The sequence below is a fragment of the Lynx rufus genome, unplaced genomic scaffold, assembly GCF_022079265.1.
Source record: "Lynx rufus isolate CCGP_SWC_20201006 ecotype Redwood Valley unplaced genomic scaffold, mLynRuf1.p SCAF_3, whole genome shotgun sequence".
Lineage (NCBI taxonomy): Eukaryota > Metazoa > Chordata > Mammalia > Carnivora > Felidae > Lynx > Lynx rufus.
The window spans coordinates 87,253,567-87,275,559 of record NW_025814845.1 but is presented as its reverse complement, the minus strand read 5'-3'; the positions used below and the strand labels follow the sequence as shown (position 1 = coordinate 87,275,559).

Below are 21,993 nucleotides of genomic sequence, written 5' to 3'. Positions count from 1 at the left end.
TGTCTTCCACCTAATACTTTTAGCAGACACTAATGATTATTGCCTATGTTAATTGCCTCATCAGGTGCTTAAAATGGTGATTTTTAAATGCCAACATTCCTTCTGCATTTATTAACTAGAATTCTATCAGTATGAACCTTTCCTCATCAGCTATTTGATTACTCTGAAATACAGTTTGTACAGAAAGGCTGTGATAAATTTGTCCTTTTTGATGACTTACTTTTCTAAGCAGTTATCACTAATACAACCACAAACTCCTTGTCAGTTGTCTGAATCATTTTCAGTATGGTCATTCCCATCAGATGCTATATTAATTTTATCTTCCTAAACTAGGCTCTCCAAGGGCCTTCTGACTTCTTGGAGAGCCTTCTAATTATCCTCTAGACCTGGTACATGGTAGTCATTCTCAGATCTTCCTTCACCATAAATCTGGGAATTCCTTTTGACTGTTTCCTGTGTGGAAACATCTATTTTCTGAATGCCCTCTTTCCATTAGGTGGAGCACATCCTCCAATATTTCCTTGAGAAAGGGTGTATGATTATTCCAAATTCTAGGTGGGAAATGCCTTTCTTTTGGAACTCTGAAGGTATTGTTCTATTTATCTTCTAGCTCTCAGTGTTTTTCTTAGTACCTTCAATTCATTTTCACTCCTGATTCTTTGTTTTTGAACTGTCCTTCTCCTTCGAAGTTTGTAGGATTTCCAGGCAACAGTACTATGCATTGTACATTCAATTTCTATCTTTTGAGCTGGACATTCAGGGAAAGACTCCAGTCCTTCACTTCTAGAAAATTTTGTTTAATGATTTACTTAGTTATTTCCTCCTATGATTTTTCTCTTTCTGGAATTTCTAATATGTGGATGTTGGATTTCCTGGACTATTCTTCTAAAAATTCTATTTCTATTTTTTGGGGATTTTGCTCTGCATTCTGGAAGCTATCTTCACCTTTTCTTCCATTTCTGTTATCTTGTTTTTAATTTCCAAGAGCCTCATTTTAATTCTGAATACTTGTGGCATTGCCATCTCACTGATAAATCCTTCAATATGTAACTCTAAAATTATTCCTTTAAAAAATATGACAATGTTATTATCACCAAAAAATGTAAGTCTTTACTATCAAGAATCCAGGTACTCTTCAAATTTCCTCTATTGCTGTATACGTTAAAAATTCTTCTCTATGTGAGTCAGTCGTGAAATTAGTTTCATATGGTTCAATTGCTTAATACCTCTCTTAAGTTTTCTTTTAATCTTCAGTTCTTCATTTGTTTTTTTTTTCCTTCTCCTTTTAATTTAATTATTGAAGAATCAGGTCCTTATGTAGAGATTTCCACAGTTTGGATTTGGCTGCTTGCATTTATGGTGATTTTACATCTTTCCTCTGCATTAACTGTAAACTGGTAATCAGATCTGAAGGCTTGATTAGAATCAGGGTTGAATGTAAGGGGCATTAATACCACAGGAGGCAAAGTGTCATCAGGAGGCAAAAAAGTTCTGATGTCCTTTATTGTCATGATGTTAGCAGCCATGAGCAGCATTGTCTTTATACATTATTTCATTAGAAGGTACAAAATGGTGATATTATAATTCCATCTTTCCTTCATCTATTAGCTGTATTTCTACAAAGAGAACTTCCTCTCATCAACTTTTTTCATTACCTTACTTACAGTTAGTGCAGGGAAGGCAGGGTAAATTCTTTCCTTTTATTTATCAGTTTCAAAATAATGAGTTGGCTCACTAGCATCCTCCAAGGGTAGCAATGAGTTGTCTTTAATTATAATCATTATGAACATGGACATTTAAACATATTTGGTTTATTTCAATACCTTATAGTTATTATCCCTTTAGTGCTCTAATCTAATTGTACCATCTTTGACAGGAGAAAACTTCTTAAAGTTGGCTTCTGAGTCCTTTTGACATAATTCTAGTGGGGTTTTTTTTGTTGTTGTTTGTTCAATCCTAGTGTTTTTTGATGATTTCCTTGTTTCTGGTTTGACAAGATGTTGCAGGCTCATTTGCATGACTGATGTCTGGAATCATGAATTTGAACTGAGAGTATCAATATAAAGTCATGATGTATTTTAACCCTAAAAATGTCTTTCATTGGGAAAAGCTCACAAATATGGACTGAGAAGCAATGAGTACAACTAAAAGCCCAGACTGTGATATCTTTATACCATTTCCCTTTAAATACCATTTCCTAGGACTCCTTGAAGAAATGGCTGGGGCGCCTCAGTGGCTCAGTCTCAGGTCATGAGCTCATGGTTTAGGGATTTGGAGTACCGCATGCGCTGTGAGCCCAGAGGCTGCTTTAAGATTTTGTCTCTGTCCCTGCCCCGCTCTTTGAGAATTGAGAATTATATCGAAATTCAATTCTATATACAGACTTCAAATTAAACACCCCTTAGAAAAAGCTACAGGGAACCAATGAATTGACATTTTATATGGTCAAGTAAACAAGGTTGGATTTAAAATTTTATAAGTACCACTCTGACAGCAATTCAAAAATGGAGTAACATGCGTGTGAGCAGCAGCCGCACAGGTGGAGGGTGCTCAGTTAAGCGGATTAGTTGTGATTCATCTTGGATAGGGGGAAGGCCTAACAAACGACAGTAACAGTGGGGGAAATTGACTGATTTGCTAGTTATTGAGAAGCAGTACCCTCAGGTCTTAGTGATTGAAGATGATGTGGTGGGCGGCGTGTGGGAGGGGGCAGGTGCAGAGTACTATTTCTGTGCCTGTAGCAAGCTTTGGAAAAGCCCTTAGAATGGAGGGGGGGGGAGTAACTCGTGGAAGAAGTCCTCCCCCCCGCCCCCATTTTCCTATGAACTGGTCCTATAATAATTAGGTGAATTTGAGAATGTCCTGCACAGGTGGGCAGTCTACCCTTTGGTAACCAGCAGCCCTCCCTAAGCCTGGAATTCAGTCGTCTAAGACTTTTCGGAAAAACTAATAATATAGGGGCCCTTTTGGCCTAGCGGTTGAGAATTACTGGACAGAAATCTCCTGATATGAAGCGAGGTCTCCAAGTGGGGAAGGAAGCACCTTGCAGATGACCGCTAATCCCAGTCGAGATATTAATTATCGATGACCAAGGAAGGGGCATTGACTGTTTCTTGAAGTTACGCGTTGAGTAGAATTTTAAAGCCACCAAGCGGAACGTGTGGAAAATAAGCTGTTCAGTAAATCATTTCTTCCCTTTGCGAGGCTGGAAAATCCCTTTTTAAATGTGGCCAGGGTGACAAGGATACAGAATGGGCAGACAGCAGACTGGTGGCCGCGCTTATGGAGGAAAAGTCAGAGGGGCAGGATACTCCATCAATGTCTCTTTCCAGCCAGCATCAGCTGCAGGGAGCCAAGAACCTCCCTTGCCCTTCCGTGGGTGGCCCGCGCCTGGGACTTGGCTCCAACCTCAGCGCCTGCGCAGCACAAGGCGTCAAGCCCGGGAGAGGCCAGGAAACTTCCACGACTACCTTCCCAGGCCCCGCCCCTTCCTCAGAATCAAGAGGGAGGAGCGTCGTGCGCGCTCGCACCGTTGCAAGCGCCAAAGCCCCACCCCCAGCTCCTGCCTAAGGTTCTGGTCCGCCGCTTCGCCCCTCCCCACATACCTCTGCTCCAGATCCATTTCGGAGGCGCAACGAACGCGCCACGCAGTAGGAGGTACGAGCACGAGCCCGTGCGTACGTAAGCGCGCGCCGACTCGGGCGCAAGGAGGCCCCGCCTTTTCGTCCCGCCCCGCCCCCGTCGGCCTCTCCTCCGGCTACTCTCCTGGCGTTTAGGATCCCGGCACCCGCGCGCGCTCTGCAGCTATGGAGGTACCTGGAAGCCTGTGCAAGAAAGTCAAGCTGAGCAATAATGCACAGAACTGGGTGAGTCGGGGCAGAGAAGCGAAGGAGGCTCTGGGAGGCTCTGGTTGCAGCTCGTTCCGGAGCCGCTCCTTCCCTCCCGCCTCCTCTGCATCCTCCCTGGAGCTCGGGGGATGGTACCCGAGGCCCGCGGCGCCTTCCAGCTGGGGCGGTGGGGGGTGCCAGACGGGCTGGCGCGGCGGGGGTCTCGAGCTGGGCTCTGTGTGCGGTCCGACCCACCCTTCGTGGGAAGAATGCTCCCTTACCGTGCTCCTCGACTCAGATGAGACCTCGCAGAAAATCTTTCGGGAATGAGCTGACGGCTACGGAAGCGTGCACCCCCGACAGGGGATGCTTCCCGCATCTCTTGGAGTGGCCAGAAGGTCTGCAGAGGAGGCGAAGGCGGGCGCATTTTCATTGCGTTCGTGGTTTTCCTTGGCTCTGCCAGTTCATTTATCCCAGGTTTGGATCCATCGCCACGTCTTTCCATTTGCGAGTTTCCGTGTGAAGGGAGAGTACCCAACAATGTGGCCATTCATGAGTTGAGACTGCTCTGAACTGAGGTTCTTTGTGGCTCAGTATTAAATTGGAATGTTTGACAAATAACATGGAGTTTTAAGGACTCGATTCCTGGAGACAGTAAGGTATGGGTAGACTAATGGTTTATAACGTTTAGCAAGGACTGCCAATTGGATTTGTTGGTTAAGTGCTGTGTCCTCAGGAGGTTGTTTCCTTCCTTATTTCTTTGATGAGAAACAGCCTTAAGATATTGTAAGTATAGAGCAGATTGAGGTGAGGGAGGGGGAGGTGGTGTCCAACTTTGGAGTCAGGAAAGGCGCTGGTTTTAAGTTTAGATGGGTTTTTATTTCACAGTACAATCCGATCATGAGGTTTAATTTTAAATGCAACCTCGTAAATCATCATTAACCTTGATTAGTTAAAAAAAAAACATTTCAGGCAAATATTCATTTGATGTGAGTTTATCATATCTGTTGTTACTTAAGATTCTCACCTGATTCCTTTCTTCTTTTAATTATTTAATCTTATGTGATAAGGAGGGAAAGGAATAAAAGGTGAATTAGAACATTGGAAAGAGCACTGGACTACTGGCCTGGTCTCTGGTTCCAGCTTTGCCATTTAGTAGCTGAATGAACTTGAGGAAAAACATTCTATTTCTTTAACCCTTAGCTGTCTTAACAAGGGTGTAATAGTGTGCACTTCTGTAGGTTGTTTCCAGGAGCAAAGAAGATAATGAATTTGAAAGCGCAGTGAAACCACTACCATGTAACTTGGTGTGGCTCTTGTACCTCATGGTATTTTTTAGTTCGTGAAATAAGGTTGGCTAAATTAGGTATTTACAGATGATTTCATTTACACCGTCCATAATTTATTTTTTAACTGTTTGCCAAATAGGTGTTCATTCTTTGTAGAGACCTTTGCCACTGATGGAGAAGATGAAAAATGAGGGACTCCATGCTTTCCGGCCAGTTGCTCATGGCCTGGTTGGGGCTGGAAGTGGCATTTGCCAGGTGATGAGTATATCAGACCACAGTGACTAGTGCAAGACATGTTTTATCGCAGTTTAGAAGGGAGATTAGTTTATCCTAAATGTTTGGGGTAAGTTTATGGAGGAGAAATGTGCCCAGATTTGTGAGGCAGAGAGGAACTGTATGAATAAAGGCTGGAAATAAGAATTAATAATACTATTTTTTATAGAAACAAGGAAAACAAGGAAACAAGGAAACCTTGTCTAACCACTCTGGAGAATTTTTACCAAGGAGTGGAGAGAAGTTTGAATGGGTAGGGTGGGGCTAGGTTATGCAGTTGTTAATGTTAGCTCAGTTAAGACTTGATTCCTTGGGAGATTTTTGGTGAGGCTAGAATTTTTAATTTTCTGGGCCTTATAAGTCTTTTTTTGCCCCAATAGAGAACATCCATCATATTTTCCTTTCACATACTGAAGTCAGCTGATACACACAAGTGTGAAGAACCCATACTCCTTTAAAGTTTCCATCACATGATGAAATTGGATTTCCAGGAAGGTTGGGCTACTGAGGAAATTAGATACTGTTAAAGCCTAGATGTGGAAGTCTTAGAAAACAGATAGGGTTATAGTGAGGTCTAAATGAACTAATAGATTTAGAGCGTGCTGGTACATGAACACTGTTTAAGTTGTTCTTGGTATTGATTTATCCGATGCGAGGGTGCAAAGGGCCGGGTTAAAGCGCCTGTGGGAATAGCAGAATAGGTGCATTAAAAACACACAAGGAAGAGTAAGAAGGAGCTGACTAACTAGAATTAGGGAATGAAAGAGGGAGGTGTGTTAAAAGTTGGATCCTGAGGTTTTAATCTTGAGAAATGGGGAGAAAAATTGTGCCGTGCTGGGAAATTGGGAAGTAGGCTGGAGGCTGGGGTAATGCTGATAAAAGTTAAACACTGAAGGAGAATTTACTGTGTGCCCAATACAGTTTTAAATGTCTTACTTAAGTTAACTTACTGAATTTTTGCAAATTTCTGAAGTGGATATCATGAGAGATAGTCATTTAAAGCTGCCTGGGCTCAAATCTGGGCTCTGCTCTTTACTAACCACATAACCTTTGGCTAGTCACTTGATTTCCCTGTGCTCACCTGTAAAATGGAAGCGTTGGTCTCACTGGGATGTTGTGAAGATTTAAAGGAGCCAATATATGAGAAATAGTTACAGTGCCTGGCATATAGTAAATGTGTATAGTTCTTATTTTTTACAGTTATCCTATTTATTACAAGTAGTATTTCCATATTATAGATGAAGAAACTGAGGCACAGCGATGTCATAGAGTTTCTTAGTGGTGGATCCAATTTTAAGCATGCTGCACACGCGAGACAGCTTTTAGTAGATATGCTCTCCATAGGAATATAGTGAGAGCCACATAATGTAGTTGAAAATTTTCTAGAGGGTCCATTGAAGAAAAAAGAAACAGGTTGAAATAAATTTGATTAATGTCTTTTATTTAACCCAACATATTTAAAACAGTCATTTCAACATAAATGTAACTTCAATACTATCATAACATAAAATTACTAATATATATTACTTAAGGGTGTATTTTACACTTACACATCTCAATTCAGACTAGCCTCATTTCGAATACTCAGTAGGGACACGTGGACAACATGATAGGGACTGAGGTGGGTTAAGATTGGAAATAAAGATTTGATGATTAAATTTGAGTTAGAGAATGAAGAGAAAAGTGAGAGCCTAAGTCCTAAGCTTTGGGTAGTATCTCCTGTGAAGGAACAGGTAAGAGAAGGGGCTTCATGAGAGCTAGGAAAGACCTAGGAAAATATAATGTTCTGGCATTGGGAAGCATTATTTAGTATTAGAGGGAGATGTCTCCATACATCTACAAGAATGGTTAAAGAGAAATCAGGAATAAACTTGCTTCGTTAGCTTCCTCATACCTCAGTCTGACAAAAGATCAGATGTAATGCATTTCATTCTCCATCTGGCTGAACCTTTCTATACTGAGACCAGCTTTTTTCTTTTTTCAGGTTTGTTTATTTTGAGAGAGACACAGACAGTGTGAGTGGGGGAGGGGCAGAGGGAGGGAGAGAGAATCCCACGCAGGCTCCACTCTCAGTGCAGAGTCTGACATGGGGCTCGAATTCGTGTAACTGTGAGATCATGACCTGAGCTGAAACCAAGAGGACACTTAACCGATTGAGCCACCCAGACGCCCCAATGTGGGACTAGCTTTTATCTGCCCTTAGGAGTGTGTGAGTTAGGCTGAGGGAGATGTGGGGCACTCAGTTCAGGTCCAGGGGTTACTCACCCCTTTGGTAGAATCATGTTGGGTTGAATTCCTTGCTTGGACCTGCCTTACTGGGGAGTTGGAGCCTCTAGCCCACGGAGTGGGCTGACATTCAGAAGCAACCTGTAGTCTCATTCTGGTTTGCCTTTCCATACCCCTATCTCCTGCTACTCCCCCAAATTTCCATAGCTCCATATCTCCAGCCCCAACTTTTCTTCTGTACCTTTCATCCTCATGGTTTTACACAAGCCTTTCCTTGTGCCTGGGCTGCATGTTAACCTTTGTCACTTCCTAGAATCTTCGCAGAGCTGTGGGCTTATCATACAGTGGCCCTCCCTCCTGTGTGCGCACACTCTTACACATTGCTGAATTGGGTATGCACCCCTGTATTATGTTGCATGCTGCCACTATCACGTATTATGTAGTGATATTTCATTACAGATGTTTTGTGTCTACACTGAGCTTCTCATATAACAAGATGGGGATAAGGAATATGGTACATAGTAAGCTTGGGTGCTTCAGACATTAAAATCCTTAGATAACATTAATATCTCTGCACAGCTTTAGAGAATATGCTTCATATGTGGTAGGATTCAGATTATAGTTTTGTCACCACCTGTGTGATCTTGGGCATGTTACCGTAATACGTTTGTGCCTCATCCTCAAAGGTAATAATGTGAATAATAAGATACAGCTTATGGTGGACCTATATCTCCACTAGGAGATAGTGCATATCTCCTAGGGTTATAGTGCGGTTTATTTTTTTAAGTTTATTTATTTTGAAGGGGTGCCTGGATGTCTCAGTTGGCTAAGCGGCTGACTTCAGCTCAGGTCATGATCTCGTGGTCTGTGGGTTTGAGTCCTGTGTTGAGCTCTGTGCTGACAGCTCAGAGCCTGGAGCCTGCTTCCGATTCTGTGTTTCCCTCTCTCTCTGCCCCTCCCCTGCTTGCTCTCTGTCTCTCTTTCAAAAATAACAATAAACATTATAAAAAAATTTTTTTTAAAGTTTATTTATTTTGAGAGAGTGTGCACATGCACACATGGGCGAGGGAGAGGCAGAGGGGGAACCCTAAGCAGGGTCTGTGCTGTCAGCACAGAGCCCCGTAGGGGTGGGAGTGGGGGTAGCTCCATGTAACAAACCGTGAGATTGCAACCTGAGCCAAGATCAAGAGTTGGATGCCTAACCAACTGGGCCACCCAGGTGCTGCTGTAGTGAGGTTTAAGTCAGTATATTTGAAATACTATGGTGATACCTGGCACATGAACAGTATTTAAGGTGTTGTTCTTCTTATTTTTTATTATTTTTTTTTTTTGGGGGGGGGGAGGAGGGACAGAGAGAGAGAAAATCTTAAGCAGGTTCCACGCCCAGTATGGAGTCCCATGTGGGGCTTGATCTCGCAACCGTGAGATCATGACCTGAGCCGAAATCAAGAGTCAGATGCTTAACTGACTGAGCCACCCAGGTGCCCCCTTGTTATTATTTATTCATCACATATTTAACACCTATTCTGTGTGTGCCTTTGTTCTAGGTGCTAGGGATGCAGTAGTAAAAAGACAGAGAAGGTATTGTATTCTACCTGGGAAAGAGTTAATTAAAAAGCAAACAAATAAATGAATGAGATAATTCTCCCTTTTACCAGTTCTACCTTTTTTGAGCAGTTTGTCCCATAAACTGTTAGATGCCTTTCACAGAAGGCCAGTACCTCATTCTGGATTTTGGAGGAGACTGAGGTGGAACAGAACAGAAACACGCATGCAGAACACCCAGCTTATGAAGGGCCGAGGCAGAGGCCAATATTTTCATTCTTCAGAGCATTGGCCTGGCCATGGTCAGGGGCAGGTATTGATCTGCTGGAAAAATTGCCTAAAGAAGAAGGAAAGCTGGATTTCCACCAAGAATGTACTCTTACGAATGTTGACTAACAACAATAACAAGAACGATAGCAAGGTCTGGATCTGTGTTGTCGAATCTGATAGCTGCTAGCCAGCTATGGCAACTTAAATTTAGTTAAAATTAGTAAAGTAAGAGATTCTTTTCCTTAGCTGCACTAGCCACATTTCAGGCACTCCACTGCCTAGTGGCCAGTGTATCGGACAGTACAGTATAGAAGATTTTCATCATCTCAGAAAGTTGTATTGACAGGGCATGTCTAGATAGTAACTTTGGGGTGGCTGCCAGCATTTCTTCTACTCTCTGTGTATTTATGTATTCATGTATTCATTTTTACTCTCTTTCCAGGGCAAGAAATTTTGAGAGCTAGTGGCTACTTTGGAATCCTAGTTCTGGGTGATTCTGTAGCCCTGGCTTCTGGCATGATACCTGGCAGTATTAGCTTCCCTCTCAGCATACTTGTGTCTCTACATGTGAATTGTGAAATAAACTTTCCCAGCCTGAGCTCTGTTACATTGAATTTTGAGAAGTAGTTCTCTACTCTAGTGGCTCTCAACCAGATAAGATTTTGCCACTCCCAAGGGGGTGTTTGGCAGTGTCTGGAGACATTTTTGATTGTTAGCGTGTGCCTGTGCTGGGGGTGCTTCTGGCATCCCTGGATAGAGGCCAGAGATGCTACTAAACATCTGACAGTGCACAGAATGGCTCCCACAACAAAGAATTATCTGGCTCAAGGAGTCGTTATTGCTGAAGCTGAGAGACCCTGTTTCTCCGCTTTGTTTTGGGTAAGAAAAAGGGAAAGGAAATTGCATAGCTCTGATATGCAAAATTAGGAATTTAAAGTAAGATCCAGTTGATAATAACATTTTCTTATTCACCAGCTTGGAAGTTACCATCTTTTGCTGTTTTTTTTTGTATGTTTATTTTTGAGAGAGCACACACGTGTGCACGCACACCAGTGGGGGAAGGGCAGAGAGAGAGGGAGACACAGATTCCGAAGCAGGTTCCAGGCTCTGAGCTGTCAGCACAGAGCCCCTGCATGGGGCTCGAACTCACCATGAGATCATGACCTGAGCTGAAGTCGGATGCTTAAAATTCCCAACTCTGAATTGTTTTGAAAGCAAGTTACTAAGTAATGTAAATGAAGAGAATAACTTTTTTTCTTTTTTGGTATTTACCTAAGTGGTAATTATTTCTGTGAAATGTCCTTTTCTAAGGATATAATTCCTTACTGAGTGAGTTTTAACCAATAAAAATAGTGGGAATGTTAGACATTATGTATAGAAGTCCAGTTTCAATTTAGGTGAGTGTAGCCATTGTTCTGTGTCTTCTTTCTAGTTTCCTTGATGTTTGCATCCTTTCTCTGTGTCTTTATCTCTCGTATGTTTAAGTTTTTTTTAGTATATTCAGAGTTGTACAGCTATGTTTAAGTTTTTTTTTTAGTATATTCAGAGTTGTACAACCATCACCAGTGTCTAATTTTAGAACATTTTTTCACCTCAAAAAGAAATCGTGTACCCACGAGCAGTCATTCCCCTTCCTACCTCTTCCTTTCTCTCTAGCTCCTGACAGTCCATAATGTTTTCTGTCTCTGGATTTTCCTATTCCAAATTTTCCTGTAAATGGAATCCTACAACATATGGCTTACTGCATCTGGCTTCTTTAACTTCGTATAATGTTTCCAAGGTTCATCCATGTTGTAGCATGTTATCAGTACTTCATTCCTTTAGGTGGTCGAATCATGTTCCATTTTATGGATATATATCACATTTGGTTTATCCATTCATCAGGTGATGGACATTTGAGTTTCTGTTCTTTGGCTTTTATGGGTGATGCTGTTGTGAACGTTTGTGTCCATGGTTTTTGTGTACTCTCGCATCGTTTTAGTAGTTAATCTCAACATCTGAGGTAGACGTTAGTGTATTTTTGTCTGTCCAGCTTCTGAACTCCCTTCGTATGTATTGGGAGTGCCCCACTGTCACTGTGGTGGGAGATGCAGGGGTCTGTCATGGCGTAATGATTTCTTTATTTACAGTTTGTCTCCTTACCTGAAGTGTTATCTTATCCCCAGTATCTAGAAGGGATCAATGACTAAAATAGACTTAGATTCGTTTCTGACTTCTAGGAATCTTAGAGCTGGGCTTTCTACCTGGAGGTCATCCTAGGGCCCTTCCATTAAAGGTACCGACATTTTGAAATTTTGATTCAATATGTAAATGTTGCTTAATCTTTAAAACAGACTAGTTGGGTACCTATGAAGTATATACAGAGTGCATGCATGGTAGTTGATGGCAATCAGATAAGCCTCCTAGGGACTTAGTTTTGATTCAGGAGGTCTGGGAGAGAGCCTGAGATTCGCTTCCTGATGAGCAACATCATTCCAGTGTTGCTGTGCAGCATGTTTTGGAATCTCACGGTGTTGTATAGTATTTTCAAGTTTTCTCAGCTTCCAGCAATGTATGATATTCACTTTTGCTGTTTGCCTTTGGCTTGTTAATGTTCAGAAGATTAATTGCACTTGTGAGTAACTAAGTTATCAGTGACTGTGAGCTAAAGGTTTCTTCTTTTTTTTTTAAATTATTTTTCAATGTTCATTTATTTTTGAGAGACAGGGAGAGACAGAGCATGAGCATGAGTGAGGGAGGGGCAGAGAGAGAGGGAGACACAGAATCCGAAGTAGGCTCTAGGCTCTGAGCTGCCAGCACAGAGCCCGATATGGGGCTCAAACCCACGAACCGTGAGATCATGACCTGAGTGTAAGTCGGATGCTTAACCCACCAAGCCACATGGCGCCCCAAGGTTTCTTCTTTTTTGTATGTACTCTGCCATGTCTTCACTTTATTCACTTGTTACGCTACCATCTCTCCATAGTATGTCTTGAGACATGAAAGAAACATGACTGTTACAGTTTCAGAGATTCCCTTGACAGGGAAAAATCTGTTATAAGATGGCCGACAGGACTGATAGGGGAACTCCAGTCCCTCCAGCCTGAAGACTCCCCTTCCGGGTTCTTCTTCCCACCCTGCTTGCTGCCACTGGCACCAAATTACTACTAATGAGGAATGCAGAAGTAACAGACTATAAATTGTCCCCTCTGTTGATGCTCTGGGCTCAGACCTCTGGAGGGTGATCTCTGAGCCCACTGGTCTAAAATAAACCTCCTGCCTTCCAAGATCTCCGAGTGCTGCTTGGTTCTTCTGCCAGGTGGTCCAGACCAGTTTCCGTAATACCCTTTCAGGAATACACTGTTTAGCAGTCAGCTTAAGGCGGGTGGTGGGATGGGTGATAGATGTCGAGTCCAGAATTATACTTGTTATTTGGTATATGCTCATTGCTTTTACACATTCCACTTAAAAAGGCAGAGTTGCTCATAAAGTCATGATAAACTCATAAGGCATAAAATTCTCTAAATGGCATCATAGGAGAAGTTCATTTGTCCCATAGGGAAGTGGACAAAATAATAAAACCGCCCATGTGGAAATTAAGGACGGTCAAAAAAGGCACCCTGGGCCACTTGTGTGCATCATGACAGAAGTGTGTCAAATGTGTAGAAAATGTGCACCACAATTGTCAGAGGCCATGTGAAGTTAGCCTGGTAACAGGACTGAGAGTTGTTTAGCCCTGCATGTTGAAAGTGAATAAATTCTGTTGAAATGAATCATCCCAGTTCTGCTAGACTTAAGATTGCTGAATGTTGGTCTTCATTGGCACGTTAGGCAGGGAAAACAAATCATACCTTAAAATAAGTAGCTTATATCTAACTTTTACTGAGCACTGACTAGGCACAAGAGAAGAGTTGGAACATTGGGGAAAATACCAAGAACTGCAGCTCCCTGCGCTTGACCTACCCACCCAAGGAAGTCAAAACATATGTACATAGAAAGACACCTGAAAGTATAAAACGGTCCCTCAAGAACAGTCAAACCATATAGGCGGTAAATGTTACAGGGACTGCCTGGGTGCACACACCAGGCCACGTAAATATTTCTACAAACCACCCAGACAATTAGGAAGGAAACCATAAACCTGATTTCTCTGTCCTGTGGATAGAAGCTAGGCCCTTGAAGACTGAGCAGGAATGTAGAATCAGAAGGAAACGACTCACTCTTGGCTCTTAGTGAGTCACTAATGTCATTTCTTGTGGGTGTAATTGGGGGAAGGATTTGGCCAGCGGGAGGGTGGAAAAGAAGGGAAGGGGAACTAGGAGATTGCATGTGGGAGTGGCCTTTAGGTTCTTAGTAAAGTTCAGGCATAATTCCACCTCCTTGCTATTCCAGTAGTTTAAGAAAAGTGCTCTTTAATTTACTCTGAGAAACTGGGAGGTAGGAGATTGTGGCAGAGCTTTTTTTTCTTTTTAAGATTGTTTTGTAATATGAGAAAGATCAAACATCCATAAACAATAAGCGTCCTTAGACTGCCGTCCCTGCTGCCAGAATTTTTTTAAATGTGGGAGGCAAGAAACCCTGAGGTAACATTCTTTTCTAGTGATTAAAACAGACAATCTCTGCTTATCCTATATTTTCTCCCAGCCACATCCTCAGTGGTTGGTTTATAGCTTCTCAGGTAATTTTATGCATTCTACTCAATTTAAAAAGAAAGCAGGAGGTATTTTACAGGGCCAGAATGAATTAAAATTCATTAGATACATGTTTCTTCTTGCCCCAAACCGAAATAACTTGGAACAAATCCCAAAGCAAAATGACCTGAGTCAAACAGGTTTTGCAGCTGACTTGTGTAGCACCCCCCCACCCTACCCCCTTCTCCCCAGGCAGCCTGGCTGGGGGCTGAAACTAGTGACCTCTGGGTAGAGGTGTCCCTCCTCAAGAGATGAGGATATCTGTGTGGGGAACCTTGTTTTTGTTTAAGATCTTGGAAATGTGGAGCTGGAAAGTTATGTTTGCTTCATTAGTTTATTGAAGAGAAGTAAGTCGGGTGACCCATATTATAATTTTTCATAAGTGATTATTGAACATGTATAATATAATTTTATTGGAAATCCATCTGTTAATGAGACGATTAGTGGGTGAGGGGTGTGACTCTTGTGGTGTACTTATTAAAAAGAATTGGCAGATTGTCCCTTTGGCCTCAGAGGATTTTGCACAATGAGTGATGGTAGGACCCAGACGGGCAGAGATGCCTTTGTCTGGTGCACTAGGAGTACCTGCACTGTTGGCGGGGAAGTGGGAAGAGAGACCTGGCGCCTCGGGCAGACCGTTTTTAGAAGAGAGTACATCTGGAAGTTGAAGATCTGGATAGAAATGCATTCCTTTACAAAGGTCATGCTTTTATGCCTCCAAGGGTGTTTGTTCCCCATTTTGAAGACCTCTGGGCCAAACCACAGCCCTGGTTGGATCTACTCTGACTGTTACATGCCTCAACCTGTGTCCCTGATGTGGCTGCGGAAAACACTGTCCTAGTGACTGGTATTGCTTTGAATTTGTGAGTGTTGGCTTCACAGGAGTTGTTCAGACTGCCTGCCAACCACTCTAGATTTCCCTCGTCCACATTTTCACTTTTCTGCGTTCTCACTCTTCCTTCTGTCTGGAGGTGCTTCACCTCCCCCCCACCGCCCCAGCTCATCACAGGTCTTAAGTGTCCTCTTTTTGGTGAAGCCACTCTGTCTGGACATCACTTCTCTGATATTTCTTCACAATTTTGCTTTATTTACTTTTCTCCTTTCTGATATTTATTCCTGCATAACTTATATAATTTACTTAATCATTTTGGTCTTTCTTCCCCCTGTTGTCTCTTCCAGTGACCAGTGACTTTTTTTTTTTTTTTTTAAAGAGAATATGCAGGGGAAGGGGAAAAGAATCTTGAGTTGGGGAGTGGCAGGGGGGCTGGGAGAGGGCAGAGAGAGAGAATCTTAAGGAGGCTCTAGGCTCAGCATTGCAGGGCTCCATCCAATGACCCTGGAATCATAACCTGAGCCCAGATCAAGAGTCTGATACTCTATGGACAGGAGCCACCTAGGCATCCCTAGTCCAATGGCTTTCAGTCACTAACTTGTATCATCATCACCTGGAGGGCTTTAAAATACAGGTTGTTGGGCCCTGCCCCAGAGTTTCTGATTCAGTTGGCCTGGAGGCAGGATCTAATAATTTGCATTTCTAACAGTTCCCAGGATACGCTGATTCTGCTCTTCTGGGGCCACACTTTGAGAACCACTGCACTAGGAGTGAGGACCAGATAAAAGTCCCAAGAGGACAGAGATTTTTTTTTTTTAATTTTTTTTTTCAACGTTTATTTATTTTTGGGACAGAGAGAGACAGAGCATGAACGGGGGAGGGGCAGAGAGAGAGGGAGACACAGAATCGGAAACAGGCTCCAGGCTCTGAGCTGTCAGCCCAGAGCCCGACGCGGGGCTCGAACTCACAGACCGCGAGATCGTGACCTGGCTGAAGTCGGACGCTTAACCGACTGCGCCACCCAGGCGCCCCGAGGACAGAGATTTTTTATTGGTACTGTAAACTGTTTCATTCCTAGAGGAATGTCAAGCATGTAGTATGTATTCAGTAAATAGTTTTGAATGAGTGATGAATAAAACTGCCTCAAAAAGTAAGAGCTTATAAGCAGTATCAAATACAAACACCCTATCAAAAAAGGATGCTGTCACGTACCTATTTTGTAAAGGCATGCTATTAAAAAGAACCTTAATTATGGTTTTGCTCCATAGGGAGAGAAAATAGAGACTCTAATTCATTTTGTTTTGTATAGAAAACAACATTATTGATATAATATGCATACCATTCAATTTATCTGTTTAAAATGCATAAATGGCTTTTAATATTTTTCAGTTTTGCAGCCATGATCACAATCAATTTTGGAGCATTTTAATAATCCCAAAAGATCCTTCTACACATTACTAGTCACTCTCCCTGCCCTCCAGTCTCCCAGCCTGAGGCAGTCACTAATCTTTCTGTCTCTCTAGCTTTTCTTGTGTTGGACAGTTCAATAAATGGAATTATACCATACATGGGTATTTGTGACTGGCTTCTTAGCCTAATGTTTTTGAGGTTCATCCAAGTTGTAACGTGTTTGAGTACTTCATTCCTTTTTGTTGCCCGATAATCCATTGAGTGGGTATATCGTGTAAATTTTAAAATATCTTATCTAATTATCAACTGGTGGACAATTGGGTTTCCACTTTTTGGCTTTTATCAATAAAGCTGCTAGGAACTTAGGTATGTATGTTTTGTGTGGACATGTTTTCTTGTGAGTATCTGGGAGTTTATTTGGTCACGTGGTAACTATATTTAACATTTTCAGAACTGCTGTTTGCCAAAGTGGCTGTAGTATTTTACATTTTCACCACAAATGTATGAGGATTCTAATTTCTCTGTATTCTCACTAGCACTTGTTACTGTCTTTTTGATTATAGCCCTCCTGGTGGATCATATACGTATCTCTTTGTGGTTTTGATTTGCTGTGCATTTTTCTGGTGGCTAATGATATCGAACATCTTTTAATCTGCTTTTTTTGTCATTTGTATTTTTTGCTTGGAGAAATGTCCATTTGGATACTTTGAGACCTGTATAAATTTATGCCATTTTTGTTGAAGAATATTTGGGAAAATGATTGCATTCCTTTTTTTTTTTTTTTTTGGAATAGCTACAAATAAGCAATGAATTTCATGTTTTGCCAATTAATTTAATTAATAATTAATCCAGCTAGTTTAATATTTGATTTAATTAATTTAACCCTCTGAGCCACCCAGGAACGCAAAAGCTCTTACTACTGTGCATTTCATGATGCCTACAGACATTCCTTCCACACTTTGTTTAGGAGTCTGCTTCTATGCTACCTTCTTAGAGGCCTTTCTTGATCGTCCTGGCTAGAGAGGTACTCATCCCTAATGTCTCTTTTCAGCTTACCATGTTTTATTTTTTACAGTCGCACTTGTCATGCTCTGATACGACCAAGTTTTACTGCTTTGTCTCCCCCAATGTGATGCAAGCTCAGTGAGGGTAGGGACCCTGTTTAGTTCACATGGTATACTAGTAGGGCCTAAGTGAGTGGAAGACTGACTGGGTTATGGAGTCCACTGCTCCCTTGTTAACTGGCACTTGGGCAAGTTGTTTAGCTTTTCTCAGGTTTAACATCTTCATTTGTAAAAACACAGGAGTAAGAGTTTTTGCGTTCCTGGGTGGCTCAGAGGGTTAAATTAATTAAATCAAATATTAAACTAGCTGAGTTGATTAAATTATTAATTAAATTAATTGGCAAAACACCGAACACCATGCTTAGGTACTATAACGAAAACTGTTAGTTTTAATCTTTTTCCTTGCTTTTGGCATGTTACATAGAATAGTGACAGCAAGGAATATGTATTTACTTTTTAAAGGACTGAGATAAATCAGAATTCTTTTTTTTTTTTTAAATTTTTTCCAGGGGATGCAGAGAGCAACTAATGTCACCTATCAAGCTCACCATGTCAGCAGGAACAAGAGAGGTCAGGTCGTGGGGACCAGAGGTGGTTTTCGTGGCTGCACAGTTTGGCTGACAGGTAAGATCAAGAGAAATAAACCAGTTAATTTCAAAAGCAGTGTTTATAGACAGTCTTGAACAAGGATTAAGGGTATTTATTTAAATTTTGAGCTGTTTGTGTGTCTGGAACATCACTGCATGTACCTGGCAGCGTTGCTTAATTATAACCTATTTCCTTTTGGTAATTCCTTTTGTTCTTTACAGAATTGCTATTGAAGTAAAGGGGGAAACCAGAATGCATCTTAAAACTACTTTCTAGTTAATAGCTATGTTATATTCTATAAATTTTTGTATGCACCAAGACCTGGATTCTGCCTTCAAGAAGCTAATGATGTAAACGATATGAAGAGAAACAGTGATAAAGAATTTCACAAAAAAGAATTTTTGCTTTGGCCTCTGATTGTTTTTTTCGTTGGTTCTCCCAGAGTCTTCCTTCAGGTCAGCCAGCGCGGGCTGGTGAGAGGGTCAGTTGATCTAGATTTTGGAGGTGGCTTTACGAATGATGGATTCTTGGGGCACCTGGGTGGCTCAGTCGGTTGAGCACCTGACTTAGGCTCGGGTCATGATCTTGTGGTTCGTGAGTTCAAGCCCCACATTGGGCTCACTGCTGTCAGCACTGAGCCTCATTCAGATCCTCTGTCCCTTTCTCTCTGCCCCTCCCCTACTTGTGCTATCTCAAAAATAAACATATAAGAATGACAGATTCTTTCACTTCTAGTAATTGTATTTAAAATTTTGTATTTAATTGTAAATTAAATTTAATTTAAAAATATTTAATTGTATTTAAAATTAACCACCAAAATTTTATACCTATTTATTCCCCTACCAACAGTGTGGGAGAGGGTCCATTTCCAAGTGTCTTTTCATCAACATGGATATTACCAATCCTTAAAATTTTTGCTGATGGGTGAAAAGCAGCATTCCTATTTTCTGTGTGTATGCGTTTTTTAAAAATTTTTTTTCATGTTTATTTATTTTTGAGAGAGAGAGAGAGAGAGAGAGAGAGAGAGTGTGTGAGTGCATGAGTAGGGGAGGGGCAGAGAGAGAGGGAGACACAGAATCTGAACCAGGCTCCAGGCTCTGAGCACAGAGCCCGATGTGGGGCTCGAACCCACGAACCGCAAGATCATGACCTGAGCCGAAGTGGGATGCTCAACCTACTGAGCCACCCAGGCGCCCCCTGTGTGTGTTTTTAATTATATGCTTCAATTGTAGACACGTCTAATTGTTTCTGTAGGAAAGAAGACCCTGTCCTCACATTCTTCTCATCTCCTCATTCTTAAGTTTAGGTTGTTGTTAAATTGTTACTTTTCCATTGTTTACATTCATAACACATTCTGTTCTCAAATCTTAAATTTTCATGATTGTTTTTTGTTTGAGCTCTGTAAGTAAGTTGATTCTATATCCACCAGTTCATCATCAGTCCTTTTATTATGGTGTGTCCACTCATGAGCTCTCTCTTTGGGTCTAGTTTTAAGTGTTTGTGTTCTGTTGTTTCTGTAAGATAGTCCTCCATTGGATTTTGAATTCCCTGAGATTTCTTTTTTTAATGTTTATTTTTGAGAGAGGAGGAGAGAGTGTGCGCACATGTGTGAGTGGGGGAAGGGCAGAGAGAGGGAGAGAGACAATCTGAAGCAGGCTCCGAGCTGTCAGTGCAGAGCCGGACATTGGGCTCAAACTCTGGAACCGTGAGATCATGACCTGAGCCGAAGTCAGATGCTTAACTGACTGAGCCACCCAGGCAGCTCTGAATTTCCTGACTTTTTGTGTTTGAGAATGTCTGCCTGTCTTTTACGATGATTTGGCTAGATAAAATATATATTTGGTTCATACTGTGTTTTGGAATTCTTAAAGCATTACTCCATTTTAATCTGGTATTAAATGATGTGAAGAAGTGTGAGACTAATTTGATTTTTTTTTTTTTTTTCTTTTTAGGAGGTTTCCTTTTTCATCTGGAAGCCTGAAAAATTGTTTCTTTTCCTATATTTTCTTTTAGCAGTTTTGCCTTTCTCATTTAGGCCCTTTATCCATCTGTAGTTGATTTTTGTGTGTATGTGAGGGAGGGGTCTATTTTCTTTTTTTTCCATGCGGATAATCAGTTGTCTCAACAGCATACATTGATGAAGGGGCATCCTTTTTTTTTTTTTTTCCCCTCAGTGCCAACTGTGTCATGTCAAGTTTCCACCTAGGTGTGAATTTGTTTCTGGGCTCTCTGATCTATTCTTCTGGTCTGCTCCTCTGTGATTGCCACACTGTCTTACTATATATTTATAAGCCTTGAAATCCAGTGGAATAAGTCCTCTTATTCTTCATCAGTACTATCTTGACTGTTTTTTGGTGGTGGGGCAGGGGGGCTCTTTGCATTATTGTATAAACTTTGTGATTGGTTTAACTCTAAAATTTGATAGGGATTTAGTTTGGGATTCCATTGTATCTAAAAGTCAATTTGGGGAAAATTGATCTTTAGAATATTGGGTAATCCTTTTCTTGAGTGTGGTATATTCCATTTATCTTACCACTAATGATGCTTATAAATACTGTTTATCAGATTTTTTGGTTCTTGCTTTATGGTCTAGTATGTAATCAGTTTTCATAAATATATATTTGAAGAGAACATCAGGGTGCCTGTGTGGCTAAGTTGGTTAAGTGTCCAACTTCGGTTCAGGTCGTGATCTCACAGTCTGAGTTTGAGCCCCGCGTCAGGCTCTGGGCTGATGGCTCAGAGCCTGGAGCCTGCTTCAGATTCTGTGCCTCCCTCTCTCTCTGCTCCTCCTCTGCTCATGCCCTGTCTCTGTCTCTCAAAAATAAGTAAACTTAAAAAAAAATTTTTTGAAAAGAACATCTATTCCCCCGATATGTGCAATGTTTTTAGATATGCTCATTAGATCAAGCTTGTTAATTATGTTGTCAAATTTTCTATAGCCTTTGCTGTTTTGTTTTTTTTTTGACAATATTTTTGGAAATGGAAGTAAAGATTTCTTTTTCTGTTTTTTTTTTCTTTTTGAGAACGTGCACAGCGGGGGAGGGGCAGATAGAGAGGGGGACGGGATTTGAAGCGGCACTGTGCTGACAGCAGCAAGCCCCGCGTGGGGCTCGAACTCAAGAAACCCAAGATCATGACCTGAGCCAAAGTTGGCTGCTGAAACCGACTGAGCCACCCAGGTGCCCCGGAAGTAAAGATTTCTTTCTTTTTCTCACAATTCAGTAGCTTAATCAGGATCTGTTGGGGTATTGAGTGGGTTGTCATTTTCCTGGAACATAGTTTTCTTTTTCTCAGATTGTACTCCAGATAAACTTTCTTTTATATTTCTACGTTGGTTGGCGTACTAGTTTACCAGGGCTAGTGTACTAGGAGACCCAGACAACTACACCTCTGCCAACCTCCTAAGTACTCCACCACACATTAAGCCTGAGTGATGTTTCCTGTTCGCATACGCAATTCTCGGATCCATCTCCAATAACCTAGGAGGGGTCTTAGCCCTAATTCTCTCCATCCTAATTCTAACAAATCACATCAAAATAACAGGGAGGCTTCCAACAGCGGAAATATATTCTCTCACCATTCTGGAGGCTGGGAGTCTGAGATGAATGTTTTGGTAGGGTTGGTTCCTTCTAGAGACCCTGAGGGAGAGTCTGCTGCAGGCCTCTCTCCTAGCTGCCGGAGGTTGCTGGCAGTCCTTGGCCTTCTTTGGTTTGTAGATGCAGTGCTCTGTCTCCTGCTTTCGTCTTCACATGGCCCTGTCACAGTGACAACCAGTCTCTGGATTTAGTGCCCATCCTGGTACTGTATGACCTCGTTTTAATTTAATTACATCCACAAAAACCCTATTTACCACTAAGGTCCCATTCTGAGGTTCCAGATGTGTATGAATTGGAGGTGGGGGATTATTCAATCTCGTACATTTGGTTTCTTTTCTTCGGGTATACACATTTTCCTTATCTAAGTTTTGGATTATCTGTCTTGTAATTATCTGCTAATTTT

The 21,993-nt window shown here is 41.6% G+C and overlaps 1 protein-coding gene across 1 annotated transcript in view; it reads left to right on the top strand.

The window, feature by feature from the left end:
* The first annotated feature begins 3,656 nt into the window (after window positions 1-3,656).
* Window positions 3,657-21,993, top strand: part of PAPSS1 (3'-phosphoadenosine 5'-phosphosulfate synthase 1) — a 103,894-nt gene continuing 85,557 nt past the window's right edge. Inside the window, exons 1-2 of the mRNA XM_047091792.1 lie at window positions 3,657-3,866; window positions 17,916-18,030. Of these exons, the coding sequence (XP_046947748.1) occupies window positions 3,807-3,866; window positions 17,916-18,030 (175 nt within the window). The 5' untranslated portion in view covers window positions 3,657-3,806. The remainder of the gene's footprint in view (window positions 3,867-17,915; window positions 18,031-21,993) is intronic.